At 35.6% G+C, this 19,674-nt stretch overlaps 1 protein-coding gene across 15 annotated transcripts in view; it reads left to right on the top strand.

Annotated features, from left to right (window-relative positions):
* MPDZ (multiple PDZ domain crumbs cell polarity complex component) overlaps positions 1-19,674 on the top strand; it is a 167,332-nt gene that overhangs the window by 53,422 nt on the left and 94,236 nt on the right. For 8 of the 15 annotated variants that reach the window (XM_025433145.3, XM_025433140.3, XM_025433147.3 and 5 more), the window contains exons 4-13: positions 368-574; positions 958-1,097; positions 2,136-2,349; positions 3,110-3,238; positions 5,492-5,701; positions 8,052-8,166; positions 8,503-8,591; positions 18,272-18,455; positions 18,765-18,833; positions 19,436-19,525. In XM_025433145.3, the coding sequence (XP_025288930.1) occupies positions 368-574; positions 958-1,097; positions 2,136-2,349; positions 3,110-3,238; positions 5,492-5,701; positions 8,052-8,166; positions 8,503-8,591; positions 18,272-18,455; positions 18,765-18,833; positions 19,436-19,525 (1,447 nt within the window). The remainder of the gene's footprint in view (positions 1-367; positions 575-957; positions 1,098-2,135; positions 2,350-3,109; positions 3,239-5,491; positions 5,702-8,051; positions 8,167-8,502; positions 8,592-18,271; positions 18,456-18,764; positions 18,834-19,435; positions 19,526-19,674) is intronic. The other 7 variants (XM_025433144.3, XM_025433148.3, XM_035696812.2 and 4 more) reach the window with 4 other exon arrangements.

The following is a 19,674-nucleotide window of genomic DNA, read 5'->3' as shown; positions in this document are numbered from 1 at the left end:
TTGAACATCTTTTTTAATGTACATTATGTCGTACTATACACTTTGTTTGATAACTAGCCTTTTCACCTGAGTGGTATATGAATGTGAATGTATGTGTTTTAATGACCTTGAAGTTGAACACTGAAGGTAGGTTTTAAAATTTTTTCCACCTAATAAACAGTGTTTCATTGAGCATCCTTATACACACATCTTTGTATATTATTCTCATTTTTCTCCATGAAATTAATTTCTTGAAATAGAGTTGCTGAATTAAAGGGTATGGAAATTTTGAAATTTCATATGTACTTCATTTCTACCCCTCTTGAGATGTTTTCTATGAAATAGTTTATGGAATGTCAAATTGTTATAATCTCTATATTGCTCCTAGGTAAACACTACAACATCAGTGATTTCAAATGTTGAATATGCCCACATTCCACATACCAGCCCTGCTGTAATTCCTACCCTGCAAAATGAATTATTCTTATCCTCAAATAATGGGAATCTGGAAGCATTTACAGGATCTGGTACTCTACATATCAATGGGAAACCTGCTTGTGATGAATTTGATCAACTAATCAAAAATATGGCCCAGGTAAGAACATTTATTCCTATTAGTTATGATAGAACAGTATAAACAAGCCTGAATAATTGGAAAAATATATATATTTATATTACAATATATAGATGTATATATTGTTAAATATATTTAGGAAGACATTTATAACATCTGAAGGAATTGAAATGGAAAAAAAGTAGATTTTATGTGAGTTTGGATGGTTCAGAAATTTTTCTATATCATTTTTCTTTTTTTTTTCTTTAGGATCAATAATAAAATACCTCATTCCAAGTGATGAGTGATAAAGGTTATCTGAGAAAGTTCCTTTATTTTTTAAAACTAAGTAATGCCACTAATAAAATAACTGTGAATGGAGTGGTTAATTTTTAATTTTATTTCTTGCTTTGTTTCCCAAAAAGGGTCGCCATGTGGAAGTTTTTGAGCTCCTTAAACCTCCATGTGGAGGCCTTGGGTTTAGTGTTGTGGGACTAAGGAGTGAAAACCGGGGAGAACTGGGAATATTTGTGCAAGAGATCCAAGAGGGCAGTGTGGCTCACAGGTGAGACTCTCAGTACATCTTCTTTGTATTTGATATTGTATTCAGAAGGGGTTGATGACCTTGGGGGAATTTAGAATAAATGAATAAAAACAGAAACTTAATATATATCTGTTATTAATCAGTTTTTAGAGATCTTTAACATTGCTGTGATAAAAAGCAAGTCCTTTGAAGGGAGAGTATCTTTTAAATACAGTCATAATTATTTTTTAGGAAGGAAGGAAAGGAAAATTCGAGTAGGACATTATTCTTTTTAAAGGGGCTCTTCGATTAGATTTAAAAGTTGTTATAGGGCAGCCTGGGTGGCTCAGCGGTTTAGCGTTGCCTTTGGCCCAGGGTGTGATCCTGGAGACCCAGGATCAAGTCCCATGTCAGGCTCTGTGCATAGAGCCTGCCTGTGCCTTTGCCTCTCTCTCTCTTTCTCTATCTGTGTGTGTCTCTCATGAATAAATAAATAAAATCTTTAAAAATAAATAAATAAAAGTTGTTCTAGAAAAGTATACAAATGACCCATGATAACTTGAGCAATATATTCTAAACAACTAAACATTTATACCTTTGCTTTTATTTGTAGTAAATAGAAACAGAATCTAATATAAACCACATAGGTTGAGTGTATTGCTATAAAGAAGGTGGCTTCTAAATTGGAGGGATTGATTAGGGGTGGATAACTCGAGCCCAAACATATTTTTATTTTTATTAAAAAATTTTTTTAAAAAGATTTATTTATTTATTCATGAGAGACACAGGGAGAGAGGCAGAGACATAGGCAGAGGGAGAAGCAGGCTCCATGCAGGGAGCCCGATGTGGGACTCCATACCGGGACTCCAGGATTATGTCCTGAGCCGAAGGCAGACGCTCAACTGCTGAGCCACCTAGGTGTCCCCCAAACATATTTTTTAAAGTAATTGCAGGGAAAAGCTTAAAAACTCGGACATTAGAAAACTGGCTTAAAATAACCTGAAAAATATATGCCAAAGAGGCTGTCATTTTTTTGGGAGCTATCTGATTACCTTTTACTCCTTTTTTCTTTCTTGATAGAGATGGAAGATTGAAGGAAACTGATCAGATCCTTGCTATCAATGGACAGGCACTTGATCAGACAATCACACATCAGCAGGCTATCAGCATCCTGCAGAAAGCCAAGGATAACGTTCAGCTAGTTATTGCCAGAGGCTCATTGCCTCAACTCATCAGCCCCATAGTTTCCCGTTCTCCATCTGCAGCCAGTACAATTTCAGCTCACTCTAACCCGGTGAGTACATAAGATTTGTAGAAGGGATAGATATTATTTTTCTAGCTCTTTTTGGTTTTCTACAGATTTTCATTTCCTATAGGTCCTTGGTATTTTTGAGTTTTTCCCATTTTTATTTTTTTATCTCTCCCTAGCTTGGAATATTAGTTGTTTAATTAGGATTAAGTTTCTACCTTCTAAATCAGCTTTTACCTTTCTTCGTGTAATTCTGCTAGTTGACCACGTTCCTCGGAAAACAAATTCAGTTCTTCAACAAACCTGACTCTTTCTGTAAGCAGATAATAGTCTTGATTTTGCTTTATGAATTACAGAATTATAACTGTTAGAGTTAGCTGTCAGTGACTTTCAGGAGTCCTCCGATTTGAAATCCTCTGAGGCAAGATTTTATAGAAGATAATCTTAACAGGTGATGATTTCTCCTTGTTCTTTTTTTTTTTTTTTTTTTTTTTTAAGAAGTTCTACGAAGGATCTTGAAAATCAGTGCCTATCTTCAACTGGTTAAATATGGTCACTATAATGATGTATTGATAATTTCAAGAATGATTTTATCAATAGCAGTAACAATCTGCTGAAAGTAAAGTATACTAAATAAAAGGGACATTGTTAAGGCTTATTATTATGTCTGACCTCCATTATTTTTTTTTCAATGACCTCCATTATTTAATACAAATCACAAGATAATATTCACAGAAATCTCAACTATAGTAAAGTTTCAGTTTTCCCAAATTTTTTCAAACTCATATAGGAGTTTTGTTTTCAGATTCACTGGCAGCATGTGGAGACTATTGAACTGGTGAATGATGGATCTGGACTGGGATTTGGCATCGTTGGAGGAAAAGCAACTGGTGTGATAGTAAAAACCATTTTGCCTGGAGGAGTGGCTGACCAGGTAAGCTACTCCAACAGATCTTTTATGGTGTTTTATTAAATTATATGCCTTCATCTTCTATATTATCTGTTAGAAAGAAGAAACTTTGGCCTTATGTAATGTCAAAGAAGCTAGGTTGGAAGCTTATGTTTTGCTGGGCTTTTCCTAAAGTATTTTCTTAGCCCTGGGAGAAGGATCTTTGAAAAGGACATTGATCTTAATTTAAGTTACAGTTTGTTGTTTGTTTGTTTGTTTATTTATTTATTTATTTATTTATTTATTTATTTATTTATTTTAACTTATTTATTAGAGAGAGAGAGAGAGAGAAGAGAATATGTATGTGCCAGGCAGAGAAGCAGGGAGAGGAAAGAATCTCAAGCAGACTCCCTGCTGAGTATAGAGCCTAATGCAGAGCTTGATCCCACATCTCTGGGATTACTGCCTTAGCCAAAATCAAGTTCGGTGCTTGGCCAACTGAGCCACCCAGGAGCCCCTTGAGTCACAGTTTTAGACAGTGATCTTAAGAGTCTTGTAGAGCCACACACTAAAGCCCAGGTAATGGTTTTGGTCATCATAGAGGCAGCTACCCTTTATTTTTTAATCATAAATCATATTTATAAACTTAGCTGTTTTATAGCCACAGTGTATTATGGAATGGAGAGTACTTTATTATTGTGAGAAAAAACAGGATTCAACCGTCGCTTTGGTGATAGGTCATTTGTGTTATCTTTGAAAATGAAGTATAGCTTATTTTTAGCACTGGGAATAGTTCATTAAAGTGTTGCCATTTATGTTATGTGACATTGTTGGAATATATGTGAGAAAAATTGTAAAGTTATTAGTTATGATTCATATTTTAATTTGAGATGTTCTAATGTTAAGTAACTTTTACTTTGGTTATGTTGTTTGTTTATAAAGTTGTTTGTTTTGCGTGTTTGAACTTAAACTAGGAAGTTAGTTCATCAAATATTTCTCATGTTCATAAATGAAAGGCCTGTTTAATGGCAGCTTTATCAGTAGAGGTATTGACAGTAGCACAATAATAAGCGTATTTTCTTCCTTTTAAAAGTTAGCCTGCATCTACCAGTATTTAATGAAATTCCCCTAGTTGACTGACTTTCAATAAATTAAGCTTTATCTTCAGTATAGAACTGCATTGTGTAGTACTATCGCTACTTGTAGCTACCTGCTACTTCTAGAATTCAAATTTAAAATAATTAAAATTAAATAAAATGGGGATCCCTGGGTGGCGCAGCGGTTTAGCGCCTGCCTTTGGCCCAGGGCACGATCCTGGAGACCCGGGATCGAATCCCACGTCGGGCTCCCGGTGCATGGAGCCTGCTTCTCCCTCCTCATGTGTCTCTGCCTCTCTCTCTCTCTGTGTGACTATCATAAATAAATAAAAATAAAAAAAATAAAAAAATAAAATTAAATAAAATGAATCCCTGAGGTGCCTGGATGGCGCACTTGGTCATGTTGGACTCTTGGCTTCAGCCTAGGTCATGATCTCATGGATTGTGAGATCGAGTCCCACATTGGGCTCTGTGCTCAGCATGGAGTCTACTTAGGAATCTCTCTTCCTGTCCCTCTGCCTACCCCCTTACCCTGCTTGAGCTCTCTCTCTAAAATAAATAGAGAAAATTAAAAAAAAATAACAAATTCAGTTCCTTAGTTGGACTAGACATATTTCAGGTGCTCCGTAACCACATGCCATATTGGATGATGCAGAACATTTCTGTCATTGCTGAAAGCTCTAGGTATGGAGGATAATAAGACTGATTTTCATTCCCTTTATGCATCTAAATTTTCATCTATTTGATCTGCAAATTATTTTTAGTGATATTTTTAATTGAAAACGCAAGATATAAATGTATTCACTGCTTTCTTGTGGTCTGTACTGTATTTTTTGAGTCATGTGTATTTGCATAGTGATTTATGCTTCATCTTTGCTTAGTGGCATTTTCTTTTATTCCTGTTCCTCAAAAAATTTCTAAAAGGCTTAATATTTTCCTGTATGTAATGGGGAGAAATTAAATTGAAAAGCTCTTATCAACTATCAAATTAGGAATGTTTGTGAATTTCAGTTACTTGTATCACATTGAATCATGTTAAGATACTCTTCAAAAGATAGTTAAAATAACAACCACATTTTTAATGTTCCCTGACTGGTAATTCACATTACTGCTGTTTTTAGATTATTCTCTTTCCTTCACTTAGTTTTTCTCTGATGAAATTAAAATATTAATGGCTTGATTAACTGATCTCTTTATTCAGCATGGGCGATTATGCAGTGGAGACCACATTCTAAAGATAGGTGACACGGATCTAGCAGGAATGAGCAGTGAGCAAGTAGCACAGGTGCTCAGGCAGTGTGGAAATAGAGTTAAACTGATGATCGCAAGAGGTGCCATAGAAGAACCAGCAGCACCCAATTCTTTGGGCATCACCCTTTCCTCATCCCCATCTTCTATACCAGAAATGCAGGTAAGTAGGTAAATAGTGACTAGGAAAGTCTTAGACAATAACATTTAGATGATAGTCATGTTTAGAAACTAGACTTAATGATAGTCACATGTTAGTGCTAACAAATGAAAATTCAAGGGTAGATGTGTTTCAACACTAATAATATTAAGAGTCAAGCATAACATGAAAAATCGTTTTTTTTTAAATTCTAGATTAGTGTTCTACATTTTTCTCTAAATCTCATGTTTATGAAGATAATTTTTTGAAAGATGATAACATTTTAAAGAATTGTTTGCTACTAATAACTGAAATGTTTAATTTTATTTTTGTCTTAACTAGAAGGCTCTCCATTAGGTGGGCTGTGAGTTCCAGTCATTCTCCTTCAATAACTTTCCTTTTTAGTGTCTTCTTTTTGAGGGGGGAGGGCAGCTGGGGGTACCAACAAAATAATTTTATCCGGTAATCTCTTAAAAAATTAAGAAAAGGATTGCATCCAATTTCTGCATAAGCATTATAGCAAATGGAAGGCCTACATTCCTTTCTCATACATCTAAAAACATCTATATTTTTCTGTTAGTTTTTTCTAATTAGTTGCTACAGATTCTTTTTTAATAGCCTAACCTCCTCCACAAGCCCTTTAAAAACTTTATTAGAACACTTGAAATTTCCATGATTCTGTTGTTTTTAGGATTGAGTTAGTTGCTATTTTTTGCAGAGGAAAAAAAAGTAAAGAAAGAAAGCTTGTGTATGAAAGTATTTAAATCACATTCTTTTGTGGTAAACAAAACATTTTATTCAGCAATATATAAATGAATGCAATACCGAAAACCACTTGATATAATTGAAAGCTTAGAAAAATATCTATTCTGTGCATATCATCATTTCTGAAGCTTGTGCCCCTTTTAAAACCATTCGATAGTCAAATTGCCACCCTCTAAAATAGCACTCGCATAAGTCTTATTAAAAATAGAAAACACATTTGTTTCAATTGAAGCAGATTTCATCCTGTCATTTTCTTGTAATTATCTAAACTTTAAACTTTTGCTAAGTTTGCACAGATAATTATATGCAATGAAAAAAATAAATCAAACTTTACTATAAAATTACATCTCACTTAGATGGACTATCAGTGAGATGCAGTCAGGGTTTGCTTAAAGAAAATTAAAAAAAAAAAAAAGCCACACACACACACACACACACACACACACACACACACAACCAACCTGCTAGCCCCAACCTGTATGTCCATTTGAACCTTCCACTCTTTCATGGTCTTTGTAGGATTTCCTGGGGAGTCTGCTGGTAGTACACAAGTACATAATGCCAGTAGCTTACTGATGACTTCCTACCCTGGTCCACTAATACAGAGAACTTTTTCCTTCAGCCCAATGTATAATTAATAACAGTGTTACATGTTACAGAACATGTAACTTCTAGCTTTTAGCTATCATTTCAGGAATAAAGATCAATGCATAAGGCATGTTTTCTTTATAAAGAGTCTTTTATGTTAAATTCTGAGTTTACAAAACAAATACAGTAACAATTTTAAATAGCTCTTTGTTGCATTTCACTGGTTTTCAAAGTCATCGTCAGTGTTTTAATAAAATATCTGTATGATAGGTTAACTCCTATTCATGGTGTTAGAATCATCTATTCACTTAAGATGGTAGTAATAGCAAGTTGGTGGACACTGTCACTCCCTACTAGGGATTTTACCCACTCCAAAGCCTTTTAAGAGCAGGGGTTCTGCAACCAACTTAATCTCGGAAATCTGTAGGGTGCTTACTGTTTGTCCTTGGGAAGGTTTATGTTCCTCAGTTTCTCCAGAGAAAAATTGATAGTAATTGTACCTACCTCATAAGCTTGTTCTAAGGAGTAAATTAATTAAGACATGTCAAGTGTCTATTACATAGAAACTGCTCAATAAATGTTAACTGGATTCGTCTTTCCTGATAGACAGTTGAGCAGAGCAATGCTTAGAAAAATTCAGTGGCAAAGGTAAATTTGAACTTGTTGACCTGAATTCAAAACATGAGTTCTTTCAATTGTAGAAATGAAGCTAAGCCATCTTTGAAAATATAATTTATTAATAAAAGACTGTTTCATTCATAAAATTTTATATGCACAGATAATCATGCATTTCTCTGAAAAGGGGGTATTCAGCATTACTCTTCATATTACCTTTGAGTGACAACGTAATGCTCAGTCCCTGTTGTCAAGATTGAAAGACTAGTCTCTACTGCAGTTCTCCAGCAAAGTTCTTTGCCACCTAATGATACCATATTTTTCCTAAATATAGGTTATTGCCTTTTGAATTTGCCTTGCTTGCTTACATGTTTATTGTTCTGTTTATATATCGATTTTATTTTAGGTTGATGCTTCTACTCAGAAAAGTGAAGAAAGTGAGACTTTTGATGTAGAACTCACTAAAAATGTCCAAGGATTAGGAATTACCATTGCTGGTTACATTGGAGATAAAAAATTAGGTAGCTTTATATACTTTTTTTTAACTTGAAAAATGCTTCTAATATCTTTGTCTTCTGAAATATTGAAACAGTGTTATGTATTTTCAGATTTTTGGTTAGACTGATCAGAAACTTCCTTGGGTAATTCAATAGGGGAAACTCTGATATTGTATTTGATAGACAAAATCATTGTCTTATGTTTTAGCCTTAGTTCCTATTGGTTTTGTTCCTGTGGCTTGTTGATTTATTTTTATTCAAATTTAGGACTTTATATTTGGAGAATGAAGGATGGATAGTTTCTGAGTGTGCTTTTGCAAATAGTAACAAAAAAATCCAAAACCCTATTTCTAATCTTAGAACCTTCAGGAATCTTTGTAAAGAGCATTACAAAGAGCAGTGCTGTTGAACATGATGGAAGAATCCAAATTGGAGACCAAATTATAGCAGTAAGTAACACATTTAATAAGAGCTTTGTTAATTTTCATGGTTGAGAAATGCATTCTTCTAGTTTTGAGAACTACAGTTGGCTCCATACTAATTTAAGCTTTTTGGTGATTTGAGGCTATCATTACAATTACCCGTTTTGTTATTTTGTGGAAGAGCATTGGATACAAGCTTCACTGATCTCAATTCTAAATAATAGAATAATTTCTGATATATCTGATTTCTGCTTATAATGAATTTGTTACGTTGATATACTTCTACTTTAGTTGCAGACACTCTAAAAGTAAAGACCAGATATCTTAATCTTTAGTGTATTTGAATCTGAAATTTGGGGTGTGTGCATTTTTTTTTATTATCAGCAGAATAACACTATTGTTGGCTGTGTCCAGGGCTCCTTTTAGCTCTAAGAATATACAGGAATTAAAGAAACAGATCTAGTCGCTCTTAATCAGATGAAGTCCATTATTGCTATTTAGTAACCTTAGTATATTTTGAGCAAATGCCTGTTCAAGGCAGGGTACAAAAGAATACAACTTCAGCTCAGTGTTCCATGTAAACTTGGCTACGCTACCTACACCTTAAAGCACAAGTCTGAGAGACCCTATCTCAGGGGCTTCCTGGTCAGATAAGTTTAGGAAAAACTGCATGTGATAAGGTCTTTTAGGGATTCATAATACATGTTGAAAAATCTAAGACAGTGAGAAATTCTGCAATAGAGAAAATTCAGCTTTTTTACTTTAGATTCTCCTTAACTTTTGTAACCATGGGTTCTTTCCTCCCTCAAACATGTATTAATATTCTTGGAAGATACTTCGAAGGATACTGATTTATCTTAATATGTATTTGTTTATGTTTAGATAAGTCTCTGTTGTTTCCTTGGAATCTTATTGTAAGAAAGTAGAATGTTCACATAAGATTCCTTGCTTATTAGTGGCATTACTCATAATAGCGGAGACAAGAAAGTAAACCGACTGTTCATCGATGGATGAATGGATAAACTGTGGTGTATACAGACAATGGAGTATTATTTACTCTTATAAAGAAGGAAATTTTGTCACACCCTACAACATGGTTGAACCTTAAGGACATTATTCTAAGTGAAGTCAGTCACAAAATGTTTCCATTTACATGAGGTACCTAGAGTAGTCAAACTCCTAGAAATAGAAAGAGTGATGATTGCGAGAATCTGAGTGGAGGGGACACGGGAGCTGTTGTTTAATAGGTACAGAGTTTTAGTTTAGTCAGGTAGAAAACATTCCGGAGATCTGTTGTATGACAGTGAATAAATACAGCATATTGAACTTCACATGTAAAAATGGTTAAGATGCTAAATTTCTTGTTACATGTTTTCTACCACAATTAAAAAAAGAGGTGTCCTTATCTCTGCCCTTGCTTCTACAATTTCCTGAGTCTTTCTGGGCTTAGGTCTATAAAGCTAAGTACACCTGTTCACCTTAGGAAACCTACTTTGAAGATCATGTTGCACTTGTCACTTAAGTTGGTTATAACCTGGGAATGAGTTTTAAGCACTGCATCTTCATTTGTCATACCATGAAAATTAACTACTGTTTTTTTTTTTTAAATTTGAAGAAAAGGAGTGGAAAGAGAGTACATAGATACAGACTTTAAATCCATTTCCAATACTGAATTAAAAATTGAAAACATAGTCAATGTACTCTTTTTCCCCTAAGATATGTATTTTAATCCATTAGAAAACCTTTTAAAAATCACCTTTATTGAGATATAATTCATATAACCTATAATTCACCCACTTAATGGATAACTTTTAGTATATTCACAATTGTGAATCCATTTTTACAGTCAATTTTAAAAAATCTTCATTACCTTAAAAGGAAACCCCATACCCAGTATCAGTCTGTCCCTAATTCTTTCATCCTCCCAGCACAGACAGACACCAATCTTTTTTCTGTCTCTATAGTCTACTCTGTACATTTCTTGTAATTGGACTTATACAATATGTGGTCTTTTGTAATTGGTTTATTTCTCCAAGCATGTTTTCAAGGTTCATCCATGTTGTACCATGTGAAATTCTTCATTTCTTTTTATAGCTGAAAATATTTCACTTTATGGATATACCACATTTTATTTACCCATTCATCGGTCAGTGGACATTTGGGTTGTTTCTACTCTTTGGTTGTTAAGGATAACGTTGCCATGAACATTTATGTGCAAGTTTTTGTGTGGATGTATGTTTTCATTTATCTTGGGTATATACTTAGGAATAGAATTGCTGGATCCTATGATAACTATTTAGTGAACTTTTTTCACCTACAAAATTGGGAGAAGGAAACTTCCCTTTATAATTTTCAGGAAGACCAAATGAGTAATTTAATAAAAATACCTGGTGTAATTCTTGGCACATATACAGTTTAATTAACAAAGCAAATCTTTACTGAAGGCCTGGAATAATTGCACATTTGAAAGAGTCTCTCCGTAGCTTCTCTCCAAACTTGTCATTAATTTCATTCTTATGTAAGTTGAACCTCACATAGGATATTACTTAGGTAAGGTCAGTAATAAAGGAAATCATTGACTAGAAAGGAGAAGCCCCCTCTTCTTCTGAAGTGTTTTCTTGCTGTCAATAAAATCACTTGTCTTCACTGTTATCAGTGTTCTGAGTTTTAATCTTTAGCCATATATTTTTACTTCAAAGTTAGAAGTACCTCAGGCTCTCCCATCTGGCCATTTGTTAAGTTTTGTGAAATATCACCATCTTGTGGACTTTTCAGATACTAGCGGTAAAGTTCTTCACACTAGTTGCATTTTCACAACCACAGTCTTTGTTTTTTCTGATTTTGTTTTGTCAGCAGCTGTTCAGAGCTATACTTTGTTTTTATTTTGTAGCTGTCCAAGCCTTGAGAAGATGAAGAAACTATTTCTTGCTATTTTGAGGAAGTACTGTTTTATAATATTAAACTTACTTTGTTACAAGATTCCTGTTTTACAAATTGTGCTCTGTTGACCCCTGGGTTTTCTTTTCTTTCCTTCTTCTTTTTTTTTTAAGATTTTATTTATTTATTCATGAAAGACACAGAGAGAGAGGCAGAGACACAGGCAGAGGGTGAAGCAGGCTCCCTGTGGGAAGACTGATGCAGGACTTGATCCTGGGACTCCAGGATCATGCCCTGGGCCAAAGGCGGCGCTAAACCGCTGAGCTACGACCTGAGCCAAAGGCGCACACTCCACCATTGAGCCACCCAGGCCCCTCATGCTTCTGGGTTTTGGTTTTCATTGTAGACATTGGAGGGGAGGGAATAGAATGAATGATTCCATTTTATTCCACTGGTATTTCATATAAGAAGTATTTGATCAAGGGATTCTATTATATTTTAAAAAGTTGACCAGATGGACCATCAGATGAAATCATATGCTCATTCATTTTAGAATGATGTATATAGAGCCTTGCTAAAAGCAGTATGGAATTATGATAGAATAAAAAAAGTATTGAGGCTCAGTGGATTCAATGTCTGACTCTTGATTTCATCTCAGGTCATGACCTCAGGGTCATGAGATCTAGCTCCACATCGGACTCCTTCCATGCTGGGTGTGGAGTCTCCTTCTGCCCTCCCTCTGCCCACTAGCGTGCACACTCTCTTCCCCCTCTCCCCCATAAATAAACAAACAAATAATAAATAAATAAATAAATAAATAAATAAATAAATAAATAAATAAATAAATAAAATTTTTAGAGAAATTATTAAACAATTTCATAAGTAAGGAAAGGTGTCAAATGTTGCCTTTGATATTCTGACTTTGTTAATAGGCTCAAGTTCTTTCTTAATACATATTTTTGTAAGCCTTTTTGAAGGAGGGCTGGCTGGCTTGACTGAGTGTTCTCAGGAGCTGGGGTTTGAACGCCATTTGTTTTAACCAATAATTCTCACCTATATAATTGTTCCTGCTAATTGTAGTGTCTGCACTGTATGTTACGAGGTTATTGGAGCTTTTCTTGAGGGAGCACATAGGCAGTCCGCTGACATTGCATCTAGTCCCAGAACACTCTTGTCTGTGGTACCATTGGGTCTGAAGCCATGTCTTGACTCTGTCTTTGATAACAGACTTGAGCTGCCCAGGGTGCTGATTTGGGCTTTGGCGATCTCAGCTCATATGGGTAAGTGTAATGATATTGAACAGAAACTGCTCTCAAGAAGGCTTGAGATTTATGTTTATCAATCACTTCTTCAGTCTGTTAATAATACCAGCTCCAGAATTTCTTCCCAGTGTAAAGTGCTAGGTGCCGAAATTTGGGAAGATAGATACCATTATTCACATATTACAGATGAAGATACTGAGAAATTTGAATTGAAATCTAGTTTTAAAAGTCCATAGTTGTAACATATCAATTTCTTCTCTGCCGGTACCATATCTGATGTTTGCGTAAGGAATATGTTTTTATATTTAGGCCATCAAATTTTGAAAATAAAGGAAGACTGCAGTTTTTAAAAATATATTTGAACTTTATTGCTGCTAAGTTGACAAAATCATATGCATTTGATTTTTTAAAATGAAACTGAATTTTTAAAAAGTCGAGTAATAAAAATCTATTGCAAATGAAAACTTAACCTAAATTCTGTGAATTTTAAGAATGTTTATGTTTTTTTAGATTTGCATTTTTCTTGTTACTCAGCATGGGACCTTATATGCCACTATTTTTTTACTTTGGATTTTAAATCTGGTTAACCTCCCAGGCAGTTAGAGTATTTTGAATAAATTTTACAGGAAGAGAATGTATTGGTGGACTTACCGAATCTTGTCTGAGAATCTCTTCTGTTGCCTTTGCACACTTTGACAATTTGGGGATAACAGAAACTGCACAAGTGGAACTCAGGGGAGATAATCTTTTTGCTTTGTTTTTTTAAAGATTTTATTTATTCATAAGAAACACAGAGAGAGAGAGAGACAGAGACACAGGCAGAAGGAGAAGCAGGCTCCATGCAGGGAGCCCAATGTGGGACTCGATCCCGGAACTCCAGGACCACTGCCCTGGGCCGAAGGCAGGTGCTAAACCACTGAGCCACTCAGGGATCCCCAGGGGAAGATAATCTTAAACAACTTTGAAAATTTTGTCATCAGTTGTCCCTTTTAATTTTCAATAGAGAAGGATCTTCCCTTTCCCCTGGAAGAAATCTTAGACAAGTATCATGGCTTACACTATTCTCAGAGAACAACAGAACAACATGTCTTATGGCCAGTCACCAAACATGGTCCCAATTTTGTAATTGAAAATTTCTCACTCTAAGTAATAATCGAATTTCAAACTATACTCCTGGTGTAGGGGAAGCCAGCTCTAGCTTACATCGGGATAGAGAGTATATGATCCACTTTATCTTTATCTACCTTGCTATTCTTTTTCTCCTCACCTTCTTATGATAGTTTCTGGCCCTACCACTGTAAAAGGTGAGAGAAGGAAGAGAAAGGAGGATGAGTAGACATTTTGTCCTTGGCTGACTCTGCTGTAAGATAGTTTTGAGCCTGGCAGATGTTTAAATCTGTGTCTTAAGGCTCCTTCTTGGATTCTTGGGAGATCCTAGTTCAGATGTTTGTATCAACTTCCCAAGACAGATGGTGGATTTTTCATCTGATTCTTCTTACCTTTGGCCCCTGGGATCTAGGCGGTCTACTCTATAGATTCTTTTGGGGGTACCATTATTCCTCGGGGGTACTCTTGGGTAGGTTTCAAAATGACTTGAACCTGACTTTCTCATGTCCTCCTCAGGACTCTGCCCAAAGTTAGGCAGTTCTCAATATAATAGCAATTTTCTCTTGCTCCATTGTCAGAGCAACTGAACAGCCTCTTCTTATCCTCCTTATGGAGTTAGACACAACCCACCACATCCTCTCTACTACAGGTCACAGAACTCTTAAGACCTGAGGCCAAAGGTAAAATATTTAAGTGGGTGGCATGAGGACTTACAAGAATCTTGTCTCTTTAAAGGAAAATAAGACAAACTCCTGTTAAATTTTTCCTAATCTTTGACAATCCAGTCCTTTTATACCCTAAATGTGTACAAATTTTCATTCCTTCCTACTTGGTTTAAATTTCTGCCTGGTGGGCTCTCATAGCTCACCATGGTATAGGATATAAATTATCGTAGCATCTCAACTATAATTTCCATTTTTACATGTATACTATTAAGTATAAAACTCTTGGTTCAGTTGTGCCTGGATGGCTCAGTCAGTTAAGCATCCGACTCTTGACCTCAGCTCAGGTTCATGAGTTCAAGCCCTACATTTGACTCTGTGCTGGGTGTAGAGCCTATTAAAAAACAAGAAACAAAAACTCTTGGTTCGTAATTTCTTTACCACAAATTCTTTGGATAATCTTCTCACTCTATTACCTAGATGTTGGTAGATTTCTTTTTTTTTTTTTTCTTTTGGTCTTTGAAATCCATGAATTTTACCGGGTTCTAAGTGTTAGTGTTTTGTTTTTTAAATCTGTTTTCTGGTGTTTCATGTACTTCTTTGATTTGTAGACTAAGATGAATTTCCCTAAACTCCTAATCATGTCTTTGCTTATTTTTTTCTCATTTGTTCGCTTTTCCTTATAATTCTTTTCAGTTCTGTTAATTTCGTAGGGCAGCCTATATGCCTTTAGTCTTATTTCTCTTATCATCTGTTTATTCTTTTCCTCTGAAATATGGGAAAATTTTATATTCCTGCCTTCCATTTCCTGGCTTTGTTTTTGGAGTATTTAAAATCCTGTTGACTGCCCTCATTGTAACTATTTTCCTTTTCTTTTCTGGTAGATATTATTTTTTCTTTGCAACTATAATCTGTACTTCCATAAATGCAATGAAATATGAATCCTTTGAAGGAAAATTTCAAAAGATATCTTTCCTCCTGTTCACTGCTGCAACTATTTCATTGGAAGATGTTTGTAATGATGCCTCAGTGCAAGCACTGTCTTTTGGACTGTGATATCTTATTTCATATCCTGTTATCCTTGGTCATTCATAGTAAGAATTACGCTTGTACAAATGGGATTTGAAATAAGATCTGCTGAAGATTAAGTTGGTTTTGTCCACATGATTTAGGAATTAACAAAGCAAGAAGGAAAAGGAACATTTAAATTTATTCAGGTTTTGCTTGTAGATTAATAAAGCCGAAACCAGTGCTGAAGCATCACAGTGGGGGATTTTTTTGCCTCTGTGTATTGAGAGATTGCTTTCTGTGTTTGTTGTGGAACAGGAGTTGGGGTTGTGCATGCATGCATGTGTGCATAGTGTGATTTCATTGCATAATTCCATGCTGCTGCATGCTCCCAGCATGGTGTGGGCTTTAGCACTTGGTGTGATTTTTTGGAATCACTGGTTATCCACATGTACCATCTGACTGCCTCCTTTTTTTCTTTTTAAAAGAATTTATGTATTCATTCATGAGAAACACAGGGAGAGAGGCAGAGACACAGGCAGAGGGAGAAGCAGGCTCCTCGGGGGGAGCACGATGTGGGACTGGATCCCTGGACTCCAGAATCATGCCCTGAGCCAAAGGCAGATGCTCATCACTGAGCCACCCAGGAGTTCCCTGACTTTTAATAAAAGACTTGTTGAATTTTACTGGAATTTCTTCTTCTAGGCCAAACAAGCTATTCTCTCACATAGAAAGATTCAGCTGGCCTGCCTTGGATCTGATCTTGTCCAGAGCACTCCTAATAGAAATTTCCTCCAAGTTACTGGCAGAAGGACTTTTATTTTTCCATGGTTTCCAGTTTTGTTGGGAGTGTTTTCTCTTGTTACATTTTTATTAGTTATTCTGAAAGGGAATCAACAGGGTGAATGTATGAGGAGTTACTTACTAAACACCTTATAAAGTGTAAGATTATTATCTAGAGAAACTTAGAAAAATCTAAATCAGAGGTCTCTAGATTTTTGAATATATCCATCAATAAAAAAATCAACCACTCCTTTCTCTCTCCTCTTTATACGTTTATATATGATATATATTTTATATATAGTTTATTTACATTTACTATATATATTTATTGTGTTATTTACATATATAGTGTTTTATATACATCATTTATACATTATGTGTATCTGTATATAAAACAAATGGAATTTTAAAATATGTTTAATTAGAAGTTTTATTATATTCTTTCAGAAACCTCTGAAATAAGATACTTTATCTTAGAGACCTCTGATTTAGTAATTCTTATTTATTTATTTATTTGAGAGAAAGCATGAGCAGGGCAAGGGTCAGAGGGAGAAGCAGGCTCCCCACTGATCACGGAGCCCAAATCAGGGCTTGATCAGATCCCAAAATCCTGACCTGAGCTGAAGGCAGATGCTTAACTGGTTGAGCCACCCAGGCATCCCAATTCTCATTCATTTAGTAAATAATTCAGCGCTTAATGTGGCCAGTGCTGTACTTAGAAAAGCATGCCTCTTACACAGCCATTTTATACCCATTTCACAATTCAAAAGAAATATCAATGACTTTGAATTTCAATGTTAAATTTATTGTTCCACTTTTCCAAACTGTTTTCAATGTAGTTTTGAAATTTTGTAATTTTCAATGAAATTTTTAAAAATAAGATACTATAATCTGCATTTATCTATTCCAAAAGGTAATTTGCTTTACAAAGAAATCCTTACATATGGATCAATGGCTCTGTATTCCCATTTGGGGTGAATATCTACTGAGCAGACAGGACTACGTTTTAGTGACAGAAGAGCCTGTCTTCTTGGAGCATGCAGTCACAAACTAATAATGACAGAAAATGTAAAATGAAAATTCTGGTAAATGCTGGGAAGGAGAAATTGTAAAGGGACTTTGACTATAGTCAACCTTAGGATAGTTCAATTATGAAAGTAACTATTGCACTGAGATCTGAAGCAAGTACAGATATTTTCTGGGTGGACAGATGAGCAAGAGCATGGGCTGGAGGGAGGCCAAAGGGTCTAGACTGGGGGAACAGAAGCTGCAGAGGCCTCCTGGCTGGGGGGAATATTGCAGGACGGGAATGGAAATGAGCCCTCGGGGGCTGGAGGAGATAGTGATAGGCAGCACCATGCTGGATGATACTGGTGGTGGAATTGGGGACAGTTGACACAGTTATGTTCACAGTATGGAAAGGTGGCCTAAAGAGTGTTCTGTGGAAGGCAGGCTTGGGACAATATGATCCTATCTGTAGTTTGGAAAGATCATGGGGCATCTTTAAATGTTTTATCTTTTGTGAACTAGAAAGAGGGAAAATCACGTATTTTCTGAAGAGGCAAAGACATAAAAAGGAAGGTAGTTTTGTCAGTTTTCTTTTTTTAAAGCTGGGATAAGTATGATATGAAATACATCAGCACTCTTAGAGGCCACTTTTGTCACTGTCTTATACACTTTTATATCCTGAATATTGCTGGTTTCCAAACTTGACTGTGTATCAGGCAGGATCACCTGAGGAATATAAAAGAGTATTCCCACCTTGGAACTGTTGGCTCATAATACCCAGAAGTGAGACAGCATGATCTGTAATAAATAAAACAAAACTCTCTGGGTAATTCTAGTGTGTCTAAGTTATTACTGGTCCTGAAACAGGTGTTAGTTCATTCTCCAATTAGGGGAGAACTCAGTCCTGTTCTTTTCCCACTAACAAGCAGTAAACATGCATTTGGTGAATTGATAATACAAATATTCATTCATTTTTTAATGTGTCTTGCTCTTATCACAGGTGGATGGCACAAACCTTCAGGGTTTTACCAATCAGCAAGCAGTAGAGGTGTTGCGACACACAGGACCAACTGTGCACCTGACACTAATGAGAAGAGGAGTGAAGCAGGAGGCTGAGCTCACGTCAAGGGAGGATGTCACAAAGGACATGGTTTTGTCTCCTTTGAATGCCAGTGGAAACAAAGGTAATGCCAGCCTAAACTGGTTTTCAGTTAGATGCTTATATCACTTAGCTATTTTTCTAATTCTAAAATTATTTAAAGAATAGCATTTAATCTTCACTATTCATTATGAACCAAATAAAAAGGAAATTTGATGACTAGTTCTGGACTAACCAGAACTAGTGCTGAGTCCATTCACTGTAGAATAGGCTTCGGAAAAGAGCAGGTATCTTTCTTTCCTGTTTATTCAGTTACCATTTCAGAGTCGGCAACGTGTGTTTACCTTTCCATCACTGCCTCACTTTTGGGTGTCATTCCATGTTTCCTCTTTAGGGGGAATCTGTTCTGCCTTTACTGTGTATGCAAGCCTCCCATTTCTAAATGTCCAGCCTTTCCTTGCAGGTATCTACTTTTAATAACACGTTTAACAATGTCATCCATAAGCTGTTAGTATGTGAATATCTCTGAAAATTAGTAGCTGACTGATGTAAGTGAAGAGTTTGTTGGTAGAAGTTAGGCTTTTGGTTTGAAAATGCTGTTTCATTTCCTAAACTAGTGACCATTCCGGTTATTTATGCCATATACTGTTTATAACAATACTAAGAGAAAGGGAGGCAAATCACATGAGAAATTTATTCTTTTCTTTAGAGAGAGAGTGAGAGACAGAATGAGTGGGGGAAAGGAGAGGGAGAGGGAGAATCTCAAGCAGACTCCCTGCTGGTGCAGAGCCTCACGTGGGGCTCAGTCTCAAGACCCCTGAGATCATGACCTAAGCGGAAATCAAGAGTCAGACACTTAACTGACTGAGCCACCCAGGTGCCCCGACAAATATATTCTTTGTCATGTTAATAGGAGAACTTTCCTTTAAGTACAAGTGGTTATTGAAAAGTTTAACTACCAAAAACACTCATCTTGGGGGGTCAGATAAATACAGTGGGATTTGAAAAATTTCATGTGCTTCATTATACTATAGATGTAACTACTAAAATATTCTTATCTTTAAGAAAATTATGAAAAAGATGAAGATTCTTCATCTTTGAGTAGAAACACCAGCATATTACCAATTGAAGAAGAAGGTAAACACCTGGAGCCAGGTTATTATGTTCTTTATTGTTTGTTCGTTTTTTAGAGGAATGTCTTTTGTAAAAGTGATTAAGCCTCTATGGATAGTATATTATTTAAAAGAAATCTATCAAAAAGGAAAGAGAGATACTTTTCAGTCTTTATTTATAGATGAGATTAA

The sequence above is a fragment of the Canis lupus genome, chromosome 11 (assembly GCF_003254725.2).
Source record: "Canis lupus dingo isolate Sandy chromosome 11, ASM325472v2, whole genome shotgun sequence".
NCBI classification, from domain to species: domain Eukaryota; kingdom Metazoa; phylum Chordata; class Mammalia; order Carnivora; family Canidae; genus Canis; species Canis lupus.
Note: the sequence above shows the minus strand (reverse complement) of the source record. Positions and strands in the feature narration are given on the sequence as shown.